Source organism: Magnolia sinica, chromosome 3 (assembly GCF_029962835.1).
Source record: "Magnolia sinica isolate HGM2019 chromosome 3, MsV1, whole genome shotgun sequence".
Classification (NCBI taxonomy): Eukaryota; Viridiplantae; Streptophyta; class Magnoliopsida; order Magnoliales; family Magnoliaceae; genus Magnolia; species Magnolia sinica.
Window position 1 is genome coordinate 80160585 of NC_080575.1, and position 18075 is coordinate 80178659.

The 18075-nt window shown below is 40.3% G+C and overlaps 1 protein-coding gene across 1 annotated transcript in view; it reads right to left on the reverse strand.

Annotated features, from left to right (window-relative positions):
• Nucleotides 1–2440: 2440 nt before the first annotated feature.
• The window catches only part of LOC131240066 (uncharacterized), a 63382-nt gene continuing 47747 nt past the window's right edge, over nt 2441–18075 (reverse strand). The window contains exon 7 of the mRNA XM_058238086.1: nt 2441–2651. Within this exon, the coding sequence (XP_058094069.1) occupies nt 2601–2651 (51 nt within the window). The 3' untranslated portion in view covers nt 2441–2600. The remainder of the gene's footprint in view (nt 2652–18075) is intronic.

Here is an 18075-nt window from a genome sequence, read left to right on the forward strand (position 1 = left end):
GTGATGATGTAGACCAATAACGATGCAGGAAAATATAATTTCCCTGCTTGCCGCAGGCAGAAGACCTCAGACTTCATAGATTAGTAGTCCAACACATGTTATACATAAACGAAGGAAAAAAAAAAAGATGAGTACGAAATCCAAAAGAGGGCTTGCAAGACTCACCAAAAGTGAGAATTCCAATCCCCCCAGGATTTGGAATACCCTCTGATCTACCCTACCAAACCCTGGAATCCTTGGTAGACACGACGGTCTCAGAAAATTTAAAGATTGGTTTCATAAAGGGAACCTACCTCTTTTATTTACAACATATGTGTATGAGATCTGCACCATCCATCAGCTGCGCCACCTTTGTTTGGCCTTTGATGCCAAAAATCAAGTCAATTCAAAACACAGGTGGGCCATGCCATAGGTAAACAGTGCAAAATCGTATGCTTTAAAATAATAATAATAATAATAATAATAATAAAATGACATAATCTGGTTTCGTAAATTTTTTGGGCATCCATTCATCCCATTGATGCAGCAAAGTGGGCCTTACATGCAACTAATTGTAGGAGTTCCCATGGTTTGATCCACATATCTCATGTGGTTCCCCACCTGTGTGCGGGGCATATATACCCAAGCTCTTTGGAGCCACTATATTTGTAAATGTGAAATCCATTCCGTTCCTCAGGTCCGCTCCTCGATTGTGGCACCGCAACCCAAAATCAGCGAGATTCACAACTCAAGTGGGCCATTTCACAGGATAAAATGGGGATGGAATGCTAAGCGTAGGTTAGTGTATGGGGTTATCATGGAGTATATCAATTTTATGGCCACAGATCAAATGGATAGAATTGTCTGATCAGAGTGATCTTTGACCTTTGAGACAAACTATATATGCACGTGGGCTGACCTGATCTGGACCATGTGCAACATACAAATAGATTGTTCCAAATTAGTCCATATCAAGGGTACAGCCACCTGATGAACCGTCCAGATCATGGACCATCATGCCACACGTGCATGATCCTCAGCCGACCCTCAGGAAGCGTGTAAACAGTTTTGTGCAGTATCAATACAATCCCTATCACTCAAACTGGTGGATAAAATATCCAATTGTTACAAGAACACATTTTCTTTTGCCCCTAAAGGGTTTTTCTAATGAGTTCATTGAGACTCCACAGATGAATGGTCAAGATTCACACATGACATTTTTGCTAGAGCTGCAATATCTAACTTGCAGATAGCCAGTGGTCCACTCATCACCTGGCACCAAAAAAAAAATAATAATAATAATAAATAAATAAAAAATCAGCTTGGCCACGCTGTTGAATTCAATGGATAGCAAATGGCCTGACCCACCGTATAAGTGTGCCTGCCTGATGAGTTAGCAACTACTTCCACACCAGACGATCTAACAGTGTAATAGCGATTCCGAAAGACGTAGAGACCCGGAAATGGGATAGGCATTAGCAAAAATCTATCAGAAGAATCTTGTATTGTCTTCAATGCCTCTCCTTCGAACCTCTTTTGGGTGGATTGGAGAGATTTGTTCATTGTCAGCGGGTGCAAAATCATTTCTTTTGATCCAATAGACACGAATTCCCCATTTCTTCTTCTTCTTCTTCTTCTTCTTGGGGGGCTTGTTTTGGAGCATGGATTTGAAACCCTAGAATTTGAACCCTATGCTACAGATTCAAACCCAACCTGGATTTTCAAAAATCGTGTTTGGTAGCCTGGATTTCAACTTTGAAGATGCATATATCCATAGGATAATGAATTGTGATGGGGTAAATTGTCTGAAAATATTTTAATACGACGTACAAATGCAACGGGTAAGAAGATCATTGCATTGAGCCCATTATAAGCTAGCCTTGGTCAAAATAAGGCACTTCCAAGCATCAGGCAGCCCACAAATAGGGGCTCACTGATTTTATAAGTAAAACAAAATCTCATATTTCTATTTTGTGGTTTTCAATTTTTTCTATGATGTGGCCCACATAATGATTTTGTTGTATTACATCATCATGGTGCGATTTTGGGGTGTCAATGGGCCGTGCTTGGATCTGACAAAATCAGAAGTTTGAATAGGGCCAGCCCGACGGCCCGGCTTGAAACAGTTCAAAATCCCGGGCCGAGACTTACAGGCCTAGCCCGTTGACAGCCCTAGTGCAAATGCAAGTGAAAATATCCAACGATATAAATGAGTATAAATACCTTAAAGAGAAGAAAATGATAGTTATGTTCAAGCCCCAAGGGGATTAAAAATCCTTAATTTTGCAACTTAGCTTTTTTCTACGTTTTAAGAAAGGCCAAAATCCTGAATTTCAAATCTTGTTAGAATTAGAATCCCAACCGCCCCCAAAATCCTGGATTTTCAAGGGGGACAAACAACCCCTTATCTAATCTTGTGGGATTACCAACAGGGTTCAGATAACATATAACAGTTCACACCTAAAATGCAAGTCCCATGGCACTGATGATACCCATTTCTACCTTAAAAAAATAATTGATAACTTCATTATGATAATACAATTACAGGGTTACACACATCATATGCGATCACATTGTTAATTAAGAACCCAAATCGGCAATATTGAATTTGAATTGAAGAATTATAAATACCGAGAGGCCGGCATGTCACCGTTGTCTTTAGGTGGGACAAACTGCATGGAGAAGAGAAGGAAAGGAAATAAATAACCAGAAAAAAAAAAAAAAAAGTGGCATAAATGGATGTGCATGAAGCTGTCGTAGGTTGCAATAGAGTGAAATAACACAAACTTGCAATGGAACTGAAAGAGCAGATATGATATGGCGAGAGGGACAAGTACATGATAACAACTTCCAAATTCCAATACTGAATGAGATGAAATTGCATTCCTTTCCAGTGGTACCTTTGTTTTCTTACAGTTCCCCTTGTCATCCTTTTTCTTAGCTCAATAAAACTCTTTACATTTTTCACTCTTTTTTAATGCTACATTATCATTACAAGTTGAGAACTGTAGAGAAAAGACCATGGCTGTATTCATGTTCTGATATTATTATACCATAGCTGTATTCATGTTCTGATATTATTATACCATCTTATGATTCTGTGTCACTTCAGTGTATTTCATTTTAGAGCAAACTGCAACTACGACCTTGTGTCATGATTGTTTTGCAATTAGAACAGGTGACACTAAAAGGTTAACATTGGAACTGCACCCACTTTTAAAAAAAGCCTCTTCTTATGCCCCCATCTATATTGGGTCAGGAAGTTCAGGAGAAAGATGCCCTTCACGGCCGCTTCAGCCACCCCTCCAGTGGACAGTGGAAGAGGAACGGTGAGTTTTATGAGTGAAAATGAGGCCTATGGTTCATTGATAGAGACTATTGACCTGATGCTCTCCAACATTAATCAATCATATTATGTATTAACCTCCCAGATTGAGAATATTATTCATCCAATCATTGATTTTTTATATTTTTTGAATGTCCATATGATGTTGTCATATCTTTATTCATTCAATCATTTTTTAATTATTTTTTACTTTTACTTTTGAATATTAGATTGCAAAAATGATCATGTCAAGGGCAACAATGCAGAATTGTCATAACATGGAGGCATCAATGCAATTTGATGTTTATTCACATATTAATATAATTCTTTTAAAAACTAATGCACTAGAATCATCATCAACATTACTGTCACTGTCATCATCAGTCTTGTCCCAGCTATTTAAGTTGATAACTAATATTAATAGAATATCACTGGCATACTGATCCACTGTCTCAACCTACATGTTGCAGCGACGTACAAAGTGATCAAGACCATTGACACCATAAGGATAAGCTTATAGCCAAAAAGGTCATTGGGATAGGATGGTAGTGCCTCAGTGGTCTCGTTGGATTTTTATGAAACACAACCGAATTTTTAAGGGTTCTCGAAAAAACTGAATTTAAAATTAGCCCTAGGATTCCCCGTCTTTAATAATCTCAAATTTCTACAAAATCTAAAACCCAAGAGATTAATGGTTTAGATTACCAAAAATGGATGCGCGCAATGTAGAATGTAGAACCATTGCCAATGCTGCTCTACGAGTGTAGGAAGTGTCTCTACAATCTATCCCAAGTGTAGGAGAGATTTCTATGCCAGCCCTCGGGGTAAGGCTGAAGCGATACATGTCCATGCCAAGTGGACCCGATGCACGTAGCATGGAGGGTGACGTGAGATAAAAGACGGACCCTCCCTCCCTCCCTCCCTCCTTGCCAGGGTGGGGGTCGAAGATAGAAGTTATTTATAAGGGTTAGGGTTACAGGGGTGTACCACTTATGGTGTTCCACTACCCTACAGTTTTCCAGTCTCTACATGAATGGAAACCCGCAACCAGCCTTATACATGTATGTGCTTAAGAACCAATCCTTCCACTAGCATGGCCATCCCCAAAGACCCATAACACATTAACGATCAAGTGGTGGACCATCAGATTTTTTTCCTTTTTTCTGTTGTGTTTACCATCACCAAAGACCATCAAATTACCATTAAGTGTAATTAAAACAATTTCAATGCTTAAAATAAAACTTCACTGGTTGAAAACCTTTGTAAAGCCCTTTTAAAGCCATGTAAGTACTGGGCCCAGCCAAAAAACCACTTGATGAACCTCTGATCTCTTGGATCTCCTCAATAAATTAGTCCCTAATAAACCAATGGATCCCTCGCTGGCCCATGTAAGGATCAGTAGACCCTGACTGATGCACCCGGCCACACCCACTTTTATTAACCATGCGGTAGCCTCATAAAGAGAGTCAAAGCACATAGAAATTCACACCCTTACACGTTCACAAGTCTAAGGATTAATTGTTCCAATGCATCAAGTCTAATCATAGTCTAGACAAATGGGCCCCCCACACTAGCGACTTGATATCAATCCACCAACACAGGTGCCTAAGAGGTTGAACAAGATCTTGTATCAATGGCACACTCATACTCCTGTATGGGGTAGGGCCATGGATATGAATATCGGTATCGTATCGGCCAATACGGTCGCATCGTATCCATATCGGCACAAGACAATACAAGATACAGGGTCGTATCAGCCCGATATAAAAAATCTGACACGTAACGATCTGTATCGGCCAATAGAGGGCATATCGACATTGATGCAGGGCCAATATACCCATAAAAGCTCCATTTTGAATTATTATTTTTTGCAAAATTTCACTCGTCTCTTCTTCTTTTCTTTTTTTTTCATTTAAACCATGGAAGAAGCTGAAAGACTCATTTTAGGCTAGATCTAGACCGATTTTGAGATCAAAACAAATTATTTGAATGAGATTCAACAAATCGAAGCAAAGCAGACCATTATGGGAAAAATCGGAAAGGGTAAACATTCACTTTCTTTTTTATATTTTTCATATTCTTTTGTTGTATTTCAATTTAATGGGGTCATTGTTCACCAAATCATGCTTGATTTGTATTTAATTAGGGCCCACTTAGTTGACCTGCAAGAAGTCAAATCGACAGACAACATTCTCATCAAAAAATGGGTTGATACACCATTGAATACATGGTCAAAATACAAAAAATAAATAAATAAATAAATCTGATAGATTCTTGTGTATCTTATTTTTTCCTAATTTTTTTTTTCCATATTTTTTTTGCTTTAAGAAATGATCTGAACAATATAGGCCGATACGGCCACGATACCAATACACAACGTTGTATCGTATCATTTTTCCACCTAGCCGATACGTCGACCGATACTGACATTCAAAACCATGGGTAGGGAGAAAGGATACCCACACCAAGTCAAGCCCAATGGTGGAGATTATCTATCCTAACCCATGTTAGTCCTCTCACACAAGATTATCATATCTTCTATCATATGATGACCATAGGTTTGTCCCAAAACCTATGATGGTCATGGCATATAAGGTACCAAGATTCATGGAGAGCACAATTCTCCCATGGTCAATGATTGGTATCTTATCTTGAGTTCCCAATGACAACCAAAGGAATCACTCCTCCACTTAACCCATATCCATGCATGCTTAAGGTGACTTCACATATTAACTAAGGCACAAGAATTTGTCCATCTCGGACACTTGGTCATCATAATCTGCGGTTGAAATCATCATCACATCCACATTGCCAATGGATTGGGCTCACATTGGGTTTTTTAGGCACAACTCTCACTTGCCCTAAAACCAATCCGTGCTTAAATCCCTCGAGCACACACGTCGGACCGGACTTATAAGCCAAGATGATTAAGGAGCCATATTAATCCTCTCAAAGTCCAAATTGTCTCTCTAATGGCAACTCCCACTAACCTACACAATTAACCACATACTAGGTATAGCCAGTGTTCAAGTTGTCAGTATCGTTACAAGTTTCGCTGACCGGAGATAAAGATATAATATCGTTATCGCCGATAATATCGCCGATAACTGGAAATGCGAAGAAAAATGGCGAAAAATGGGGAAATTGATGGAATTTTTCAGTAAAACTTCAGGGCATGCCTAAATACACATATTTGCATATTTAGGAATAAAAAAAATTACAAAACAATGCATTAAATAATAAGTTTTCATTTAATAGGGCTCAAAAAGCATGCGTTGCCATAAGAAATCGCTCCAATTGTAATCAAAATGAGTTTATATAATACTTTATGGGGCCCACTATAATCAAAATCACTCCAATTGTAATTAAAATGAGTTCATGTAATACTTTATGTGGACTGAGTCAACTCTATGGGGTCCACTGATTTATATACTTTTATCCACTCCGTCCATCCACTTTACCGTATAATTATAGGGCTTGATTCCAAAGATGAAGCATATCCAATGATTAAGTGGACCACACCGCAATAAATAGTGTGAATTTGAACGTCTATCGTTGAAAATTTCTTCGGGGCCATAGAAGTTTTGGATCAATGTAATTTTTGTTTTTTACCTTCATCGATGACTATGCAATCTTATGGACAGCTTGGATGACAAATAAAGATCATTGTGGGCCCTAAGAAGTTTTCAACGATAGGAATCATTGTCCCCACTGCTTTCTATGGTGTGGTCCACCCAAGATTTGGATCTGTCTAATTTTTGGGTTCATGACCTAAATTGATACCGCCAAATGGATGGACCTTGTGGATATAACACATTCATCATGGTGGGGTCCACGGAACTTGGTGACATCCAAGCCACTGAGGTCAGCACGCCTGCTGCTTTCACTCCAAAGGGACGCGGATTGCAGCCTACCCCCGCCTGGACGTATTACCGTCCAAGCAGGGATCTACGGGGCCCACCGTGATGTAAGTGTTTTATCACGCCGTTCATCATTTTTCTCAGATCATTTTAACATATGAGCCAAAAACTGAGGCAAGTATAGGGCTTAAGTGGACCACAAACTGGGGATTGAACGTCCACCATTAAAAACTTCTTGGAGTTGGAGAAGTTTTGGATTAAGCTGATATTTGTTTTTTCACTTCATCAACGTCTACATGACCTTATGAATAGGTTGGATGGTAAAAAAGCATCACGGTGGCCCTTAGGAAGGTTTCAACCGTGGGTGTCATTATCTCTGTATCTTCCTTTGGTGTGGTCCACTGGAGTTGTGGACCTACTTCATTTTCATAGTAAGATCTTAAAATAATCTAAGAAAAGCAATTAACGGTGTGGATAAAATACTTACATTATGGTGGGCCCCACAGAGCCCTGCTCGGACGGATTACCGTCTGAGCGAGCGGGGTAGGACGCAATAGAAGGGGACGCGGATTGCGTACCGAGTAACTTAGCACGCTAAGCATACTGAGTAAAGTCTGTGGGGCCCACCATGATTTAAATATTTTATCCACTCCGTCCATCCTTTTTAACATATAATTTTAGGGCTCTAAACCAAAAACTAAGTACATCCAAATCTCAAGTGGACCTCACCACTGGAAACAGTGTGAATTGAAATTCTGCCGTCCAAAATTTCTTGGGGCCACAGAACATTTGGATCAATCTTTTATTTGTGTTTTCCCTTCATCCATGTCTGTGTGATCTTATGAACAGGTTGGATAATAAATAAACATCACTATGGGCCCTAATGAGGTTTCAACGGTGGAAGTCATTATTCCCACTGTTTCCCGTAGTGTGGTCCACTTGAGTTTTGGGAATTCTTCAATTTTTGGCTCAACCACTGAAATGAGCTAGAAAAATGTATGGACGGTGTGGATAACCCACATGCATTCACAGTAGGCCCAACTGAGTTTACTCAGCACGATAAAAGCGTACCGAGTAACTCATACGCAATCTGATTCTGTAAAAGGGTTTCAAAACCCGAAACCCTGAAAAAACTCGAGCAAAAGCCGCCGATAGAAGAGGTTCCGGAAGGGAACCCTAAAAACTCGAAAAATCTCTCCAAATTTCTCAAGATTTCACATATTTTTCGCCCCATTAATTCCGATCAACGATCCTATTCTACAGGTACATACTTCGAAAAGTTTCTTTTTTCCCTTTTTTTCTCGATTTTTTTTTGGTATTTACGCAGCTCCCTATATTATCGTCCCTTTTATCGTCAAGGAGTTGTCGGCTACAGTTATCCCTTGACAGAGATGCGATTTTTGGTCGACAACTGTATTTTACATTAAAAATCGATAAAATCGCCGAATATTCGCCGATATTAGGAAGAGAAACGAAAAAAGTGAGTTTCGGTGTCGCAACTCCAGCGACACCGATAATATCGGCGATATTATCGATTTTTCGCCGATAATATGAACACTGGGTATAGCTGCACATCACGCTAGTTCCACAGTTGTCAGGTCTATAGCATGCATTTGAACCACAATCATAACCCAATCACCCGATAACTCTAGTTCACTCAAGAACTCCATGATCCATTGAGAGAGTAATGTATCTCGCGCACTTGGATCATCATGGAACTGACCAGCATATCTTATGCTAAACCAAACAGTGTTACCATAAGAGTAACTCAAGCAAACCAGTATTGGACACATCACCATGAGAGACCTTACACCCACATAAGTGGATCCAAAACCGAAAGTTGTTCTAATACGAACATCCTCCAGTACAAGCACTAAACCATGGTGTTTACAGTGTCCATTTTCCTCTAACTAGGACATCTTGTCTCTACTTTCATCCAATACACACAAGTGCACCCTATTCCATCCCTAGTGGGGGTGGCTAACAGTGAGGTCTTCGTACCGATCCCTAGTGGGGGTGGCTAACAGTGAGGTCTTCGTACCGATCCCTAGTGGGGGTGGCTAACAGTGAAGTGTGAACTGACAGTGGGGTGTACTAACAAGCTAACCAAAAAAAAAAAGGTGCACCCTATTCCATCCAGCCCAAAGGCAAGGAACATTTCGCCTTAGGGATTTATTGTGAACTAATTAACCATGCCTTTCGGCATCCATCCCTAAGTGAAATGTCTGAGTTAATGTCATTTAAGTAACGTCTTAGAACAAACCCATACCATGAAAGGAAAATAGTCACACTAGCAATGTTGTCAAATGGAATAAGTGATCTCGTGTGACCTAAGGGGGACTAGTGCGCTTATGCAATGGCATATGCGATAGCAGTCCCCAAACTTTTTTCTTTTTTGAAAAAAAAAAAAGGAAATTCAAAGAAAAATGATAAAACTAGATGAAAAATTATGTAAAAAATAAAAATAAATAAATAAAAATGAATGCATATACAAGTCAACTAGCAACTACTCAAATGAATGCATACACTAAAAGACCATAACAAGTCAACTAGCAACTAGCAACTACTCAAATGACTTGTTTTTTGGAGTATAAGACCATAACAAGTCAACTAGCAACTACTCAAATGAATGCATATACTAAAAGATGTGAAAAAACAACATATAAATTTTGTTAATGTCATTGTAAGGGAGAGAGAGAGAGAGAGAGAGAGAGAGAGAGAGAGATGTCATTTTAAGAGAGAATGATAGTAATAGAGTATGGGATAGAGAGAGAGAGAGAGAGAGACTTAAAGAGACGAGAGATTGAGAGATGAGAGTATGAGAGAGAAAATAAAAGAGTAATAGAGTTGTGAAAAATTGGAGGCTATGCCATCGCATATTGTTTACACAATGGCATAACTGCATAACTATGGCTTATGCGGTCACATGCTTCTTTGTGTGACTGCATAAGCCCCAAAGGCACAATAATTGCATATGTCACTATGGCATATATGGTCCACTGGTCTAAACTGGCATATGCAATGGCAAAAGTGCTCATGTGATCACATATGACAACACTACACACTAGTAATATAGCTCTCCATCACATACAATGTGATCGACATCTCTATCCCTAGTGTTCACAATCATGCGAGATCATGTATTCGTTCATGCATCACACTAGTGTTATCAACCATGCCTTTCAACATCCATCCCTACATGATATCTCTAGATTAGTGTCATTTAAGTAACGCCTCAAATCAAACCCATACCATGAAAGGAAAATAGTCACACTAGTAACACAGCTCTCCATCACATACAATGTAATCAACATCTCTGTCCCTAGCACTCACAATCAGGCAAGATCAACATGTTATTCATTCATGCATCAAACTACTGTTATTTGTGGGAATAGGTCTCTCTTGTGATTCATAATGTATCACCAAGCTTTAGCTCCCCATCGCCATCACCTAGTACATGGGTGGTGACTAAAATCGTTTTACAAATATCAGGACATGTGATTGGATTGATGTGCATGTACCGAGAACTTCTACCCAATCCCTATCATCCCAAAAATCCCCACAAGACATTGGTATCAATCTTGACTGAGACTTGATGGAATCACGTGACTAATGCATTATATCTCTTTGAGGCCCATGGAAAGCAAAACCCAGTCCCTAAAACAGGATTAACCTTAGAGAGTGAAAAGAACCAATCACTTCTGCATCCCAATCATGAATCACATCACAAGACAATGGTAAAACATATAGAAACCATAAAGGAGGAATCAAAACCATCATCATGTATGATTAACCACCATTTCTCAAACGAATGGCTATAATTTAGTTTTGAAACAAACTAAAGCACGTAAGTTGGGTTATAGACCCTAAACCCAAGTTCTCAAGTAGTCTAATGTAGGTCCATACTCCAAGCCTCGATCAGCTCCTCTGCTCCTACCTTGGCCTATGCACGCTCGTCCCTTTCTTCACTTTCCATCCTGTCCCTTTTGATTCTCTATATCGGCACAGTTTAGCAGCTTGTCAAATTAACCTATGGGATCTCAGGAAAGGAGAGAGCCTTTCCTACGTTTGCTTCCCTAACGAGTTGCTTCTTGTATGTCATGCACTTATTCCTTAATTCTAATCCACATCAATGTTTCCAACAGGCTTGGTCAACAACTGTTCCGTTTTCAATGCAACCAGCTAGTGCAATTCAAATGTGATATCCTAGAGATTCCAGGATCACCATGGGAACAACGTATAATCCCCAAACATGGAATGGGATTCAATGTAAAACTCTCAATTCCAAGACAATCCCTAATGGTTGGTAATTATTACTTTAAGACAATTCCATCCCACCTAATCCCATGCACCAAACAAGCATACCACCTAATCCCATGCACATAGTGTTTTAAATAGCAAATAGCGTGTAGCGTAGTGTTCACCCCTTTGAAGTGTGAGGCGTAGACTACATAGCGTGTTGCGTAAGCTACATGCTACTTCTAGGTTTTTAATGAAGGTTGCGCTTGGTTGCACCAATTTCATTACATTCTACACCAAATTATACTGATTAGTAATGAAATCTTAACAAAATTTCACGATATTTGGCGCAACCAAACACAACCTAAAGTAATAGGAAAGCATAATGATAAATTATAAAGGTAAAGAAAGAGCATTGGAACTAATTTAATTACTTGTACGATTTTTACTAGAAGCATTGAAAAGATTAATGAATTTTTATTGAAAATAGAAAAAATGTAACATATCATTGAAAATAGTGACTGATTTTATTGTAGTGAAAAATAACATCTAATGTGATCCAATTAGCATGTAGCATATGCAAATTATCATATAACCTAGGTTACACACGACTTTAAGCTATTTTCATGAGCTATGTAGTGTTAAGGCGAAGCTACGCTACATGGCATCAACTACACGCAACATAGCGTAGCTATTTAAAACACCGAGTGCATAGGATTAGGTGGGATGGAATTGTCTTAAAGTAATAATTACCAGTAGTCAAGGATTGTCGTGGAATTGGGAGTTATACACCAAATCTCATTCCATATTTGGATTGTACAATCCCCATGATGATCCTAGAATCTCTAGGATACCACGTTTGGATTGTACTAGGTGGTTACATTGAAAACGAAACGACTATGGCCCAAGCCTGTTTGGAAACATTGACATGGATTAGAATAAGCCATGTTTGGATTGCGACATGGTTATACATGGATCAATGTGTCTTGCCAACACCACCCTTGCCGAGAATGTTCATTGGTGTTGTGTGGCCACGAAGATGGATGACTCGACCACGCCCTTAGTGTCATCATCTATTACAGCACCTATCCAAATGGGACAGAAATGGATTGGAAAGAAGATCTGAATTACACCATTGTTTCATGAAATAGACAAGCCCTGTGGCCACCATTACAATTGAACAACAAGGTCTAAAATACACAAAATAAATATTTCGAAGTGTAGAAAAAATCATATTGCACTCTGCTATACAACGAAAAATTGGAAGAATCTCAAATAAGGGAAGGCTCAATTGTCTGATTATTCTTTAATCCAAGAAATTTTTTAAAATGGAGCATCTGTACTTGGACACGCAAGACACATACCAAAAGTGAAGGTGGCATCTCCCTCAGACACCATTCTAAAAAAAATTAGCCCTCAAGACCTTTCTGGAAGATCTCGATCAGAATGAATCCCCTACTCGTTGTTCAACTATACCAATTGGAATATCATATACAGATAGAAAAAATTCAACAGCGAATGGAAACCCTACGGATGGCTAACCAAAGGCTTCCATCATACAATCTGTCGATCGGTCACTGGCTAAAATGAAGGCAAACGACAAAGTTGTCTCCTTCAAGTTTCATCCTTTTATAAAGCAATGGATTTGGAGGATTCACTACAAGCCTTAGAGACGATTTTTTCTCTCTCAAATCTGTCAAGGAATTCACTGGATATGATAGCCGATCTTGCAAATCAAAGACAAATTGGGAGAATCCCTCGTAAATCGATACTTTACGAGCGTGGATTACAATGCCCTAAACCATCATCGATGGATGAAGTCCCCAAATGAGGGGTTGGGTTCGAAACGTGGTGATGTAGCATGATGGAAATATCCTAGAATGCAAGATGAGAAATCAATTTACACATTAATTTCAGCAATCAACATGTAAAATAAAACATATTCACATAATAGATTTGGAAATTTAAATTTATAATATGAAAGTCAAGGTTATCACATACATGGTGCACGAAAACATAAATAATTCAAGAGTGACCCACTTGGAAGTAGGGACTTCCAACCTAGTGTGGGAAGTGCAACAACCATGTGGATAAATGATGATGCAATCAAAATTCTAATTTAGGGAAAGTTTCACCAATAAAAAATAAAAATTAGATTTTCATTAGCGTTTTGAATTCGTAGATGGAGATTTAGGATTGGGTGTTTTTTTTTTTTTTTTTTGAGGGGGGGGGGGGGGGGGGGGGGGGAGGGGGATTCAAAGGATCTAGGGATTAGGGAGGTTTGGAGGGAAAACCCCAAACGGGGGCCCACACGTGGCTTCCCATATGGACGCACGTGTGTGCGTGTGGGTCCACACGTGGCTAGGAAAAGGGAAGAAAGAGGGGGAGGATTGAGTAGGGTTTAGATGGGTTGAGAGGATTGTAATGGAAAGGGAAGGAAGAAGACAAGCGAAGAAGAATACCCTTTTGAAGAAGAAAAAGAGAAATGATGCACCTTGGGGAATCCACCACCAAACAAACCTCTACCCTTCCACAATTCAATTGGAATGGAGGGTTTCACACAAACCCTAAAACACAAGGAGAAAAATTCATTCTCACAAGAGACTTCTCTCTTCTTTTTTCTTCTCAATAACTCCACTAGGGTCTCCTCCACTTACTTGGTTATGTGCTGAGGCGATAGCCAATGTCCAAAGTGTGAGAGAACCCGGTGATGTCCAAATGAGAACGCTAATGAGACGTGGATTAGACATCAGGATTGGCATGATGATTCGCATATGACATTCATGCATTGCATCATATTTGGTATTCATATACTTAGGATTGTGGACACGTATATACAATTTAAGCGACATACATACTGTGCACCACGACCCCCAATACATATGGGACTATTCGGGATACATCCTAGAATTACTTCACATATTAGGTCTGAGACTAGCATGTGTTGTAACCCTAGGTGCAAGACCCTACTGGTGCACGATACTACACACCATGACTCAATCATTTAGTATTCGCTCTTAAATTCTTGTATCATGTCCATGTGATGACATGCCTCTCTCACGTTATTTCATAGCATATATTGTATAACCTTGGTACGGCTAGATGTATGATTAACCTCCATCATTTCTACTTACTCTAATATTGATATATTGATGTAATATAATGTCACACGTATTGCGCACACATACACACGCTCTGCAAAGCTTTATAAAAAGCTTAGCATTTGATGTGTATGAGCATATGAATAGGCATGGTATGCATTACACTAATCATATTATCAGTGTCAAACATATCAAGCCAGGTATACTAGCATGTTACCAATCATGGCGCACACATACATATTCTCATTCGTACATGCCATTTAGGTCCACAACACATTAAATGGTCTAATAGAAAGAGAGGGCCATATCAATATGCTATAGCAATCATACGCATAGCCATCGTAGCAATCACAAGAGGTAGATCCTACTTGGAACGCCTAAATACACAAATAATCATAGTGGCGTTCACAAGGAACTCCTAACAAGTTGGATGGCGAATAAATAGTACAATAAGCCCTTGGAAGTATTCAATGGTAGGCATTCAATCACCACTATTCTCTTGGTGGGGCCCACCCCAAAACCGGGCCATGTATGGTCAAATGAGCTGCCCCACAAATGGAAAGAGTGGATACAACATCAAGTGTATCCCACAATCTAAGATGATCTCACAAAAGAGGTGGATGGTGCAGATAATGTATATATATCATGGTGGGTCCCACAAGTACCCAATCATGGTGAACTAGTTAAGGTTTCAACAGTGGATGCTCCACCTCACTATTTCCTATGGCGGGGTTCACCTAAGATTTGGATCCAACTCTTAGGGCTTCACATTCAGTGGGTGGGTCTCACTGATGAAGTGGGTCCACTTCTAATGGTTGCAAGAACAAATGGATGGAGCAAATGAACAATGCCATCATCATGTATGCAAATCAGTGAGGTTTCCTAATGCAGGGGCATTTCACACCGGACTTAAGTGGGGTAGCTCGTGGGATGCGGGGACACACTCAGGGTGGGCGGCCCATGTGATTTGGGGCCCACGAGCCCACGAGGGGGGTTCGGCCGAGGTCCTAACCCATGAGATGTGGAGCCTGGGCTATGAGATAAAGGGATTAATTCGTCATACTCTAACAGTTCGAGCTTTTAAAACAAGTGGTTAATTGTCCTGCATTAAATTGGTATCAAAGCGGGAGGTCTTGGATTCGAGACTCCTCACTGGGGGTGATTAACGCAGGGACATTTCACACTGGGCTCGAGTGGGGTAGCCGGTGGGATGTGGGGACACACTCGGGGTGGGCGGCCCATGTGATTTAGGGCCCACAAGCTCATGAGGGGGGTTCGGCCATGGTCCTAACCCATGAGATGTGGGGCCTAGGCTATGAGATAAAGGGATTAATTCACCATACTCTAACAGTTCGAGCTTTTATAGCAAATGGTCAATTCTCCTACATCATTTCCACAGTAGATAGGTATGTCCCCATTTGGAATGGGCTGTAAAAATGGGTGGACGGTTGGATATAACACAGACAACATGGTGGCATTCACAATGAAACGCACGATTCAACACGTTACAGGAGTCCCCACTATCTAGTGGACCCTGGATGGTCTAGATCTTGGACAGGGTGGGTGGTGTAGATAAACCCATTCGTCACTATGGACCCCACAGCTTCTATTGAGCCACGGCTTGTAACCAAGCTAACATTTTCATATAAGTCCATTTGACCTCCTCAACAGGTGTGATGGTAAATAAATACCACTGTGGGCCAAGGAAGCATTCAATGGCAGACGTTCAATCCAACGTTATCTAGTAGGCCCACTCTAATAAGCTAGAAAACAAATGGACGTCTGGGCATGCAACACATCCTGCAAGGTGGGTGCCCAGGGAGTTTTCAATTGTGGTCACTCCCACTGATTTCAACCGTGCGACCCACCTAAACTTTTGGTCTGCCTCAAACATGTGGGCCATGGGAAAGGTTACAAAAATAGGCGTCACTATCTCCACTATTTTCTGATGGTTGGGCCCACAAAAGTTTTTAAATCAAGCTGATATTTGTGTGGTCCCTCCATACAGATCCACATGACCTTATGGATGGGTTAGATGGCAAAGAAACATCATGGTGGGGCCTTAAGAAGGTTTCAATGGTGGACGTCACCATCCCCACTGTTTTCTATTATGTTACCCACCTAAGATGTAGATATGTCTCAATTTTAGGCTCCGGCCCAAAAATGATTTGGGAAGATGAATGGACGACGTAGATGAAACACATGCATAACGCCCAAAGGGGCTTCCGCCCTTCTCACGCTATTGGACGCAGCATCCTCTAAGCGCTACTATTCTAGTGGCATTTATTTTTTTTCTTGTCCTTTTGTTTTCTCCTTTCTTTTTGGTTGTACTGGCTAGATGGGGCCCGTTTTGGACAATCTGTTCCGTCCATTATGTCAGGCAACCCAAGGCAAGCCCAGAGAGACCTTGTTTAAGTATTTTTGGTAGCATATAAACTATTTTTGGTAGCATATAAACACCACGGTGGCCTTAGAAAAGGTTTCAATAGTAGACATTCAACCCCACTATTTCGTGTAGTATGGCCCACCTAAGGTTTGGATGTCTCATTTTTTGGGCCTAGCCCTAAAATGATATGGCAAAGATGGATGGACGGTATGGATGAAACACATACATCATGGTGGGGCCCACGAATGGGACCCCTTTCCCATGTGCGCACAAAGGGTGAAGAGGGTGGTGGCAACACCACCTTGGAGCCAAGACGGCGGAGTTACCACCGTCTTCGCTCCAAAACAGTGGGGCCACCGCCGTCTTCACTCCAAATCAGCTTGATTCGCCCCTAGGCCACTTCCATAATCTAGATCTGCATGATACACGATTAAAAATAAAAACAAACGCCATGGTTTGACGACTCGGATCATAAGGCCACTTCACTAATAACCCTCTACTACTAATCTTCTCTCTACCTCTGAATTCGATCGCGGAAGCCTGCTTAAAATAGAGGGATTTTGGGTGACACATAAGGGTAAAAAGGATAAGATCATCTGAAGCATTACCCATCCGAACCTGGAAGGGTGTATTTTCGCCAGGCTCAGGCGAGCCGAAGCAGATAATAATTGCGAAAATTGGAAATTTTTCCCTACTGCACATTCTAGCATAATCCGACTCAATCTAACCCTACAGTTATCTGACTGGCATTATTTTACCTATGAAACTATTCTCTGGGTATGGTTTATCTGAACCCTGGGGTGTCTATAATGGATAAAAGGGAATTTTTAAAGGTCTAGGTATAACCGTGATTCAAAGTAACATGTGTGCATGTCCTGTATACAAAATAACCGGTAGTTTTCAGTTGTACCCCATGTGTTTCGTAATGATCAGTTTATTTTGATATTTTGGTGGCCCATTTGGCGGATACAAGACTGATAGACAGTTAGATAATAGGAAAAAATTGAAGTAATCAAATGGTTAGAACCTTGATCATGTAATCGCATCATTGTACGGTTAATTTTGTAAATAGACAAGCACAGAGTGGGTTTTTGGGGTGATCTATGTATATTGATAGGTTCAAATGATTGTTTGCGCATACAGGTTACTCGAATCATCGATCCAACGGTAGGTTAAGCATATTCA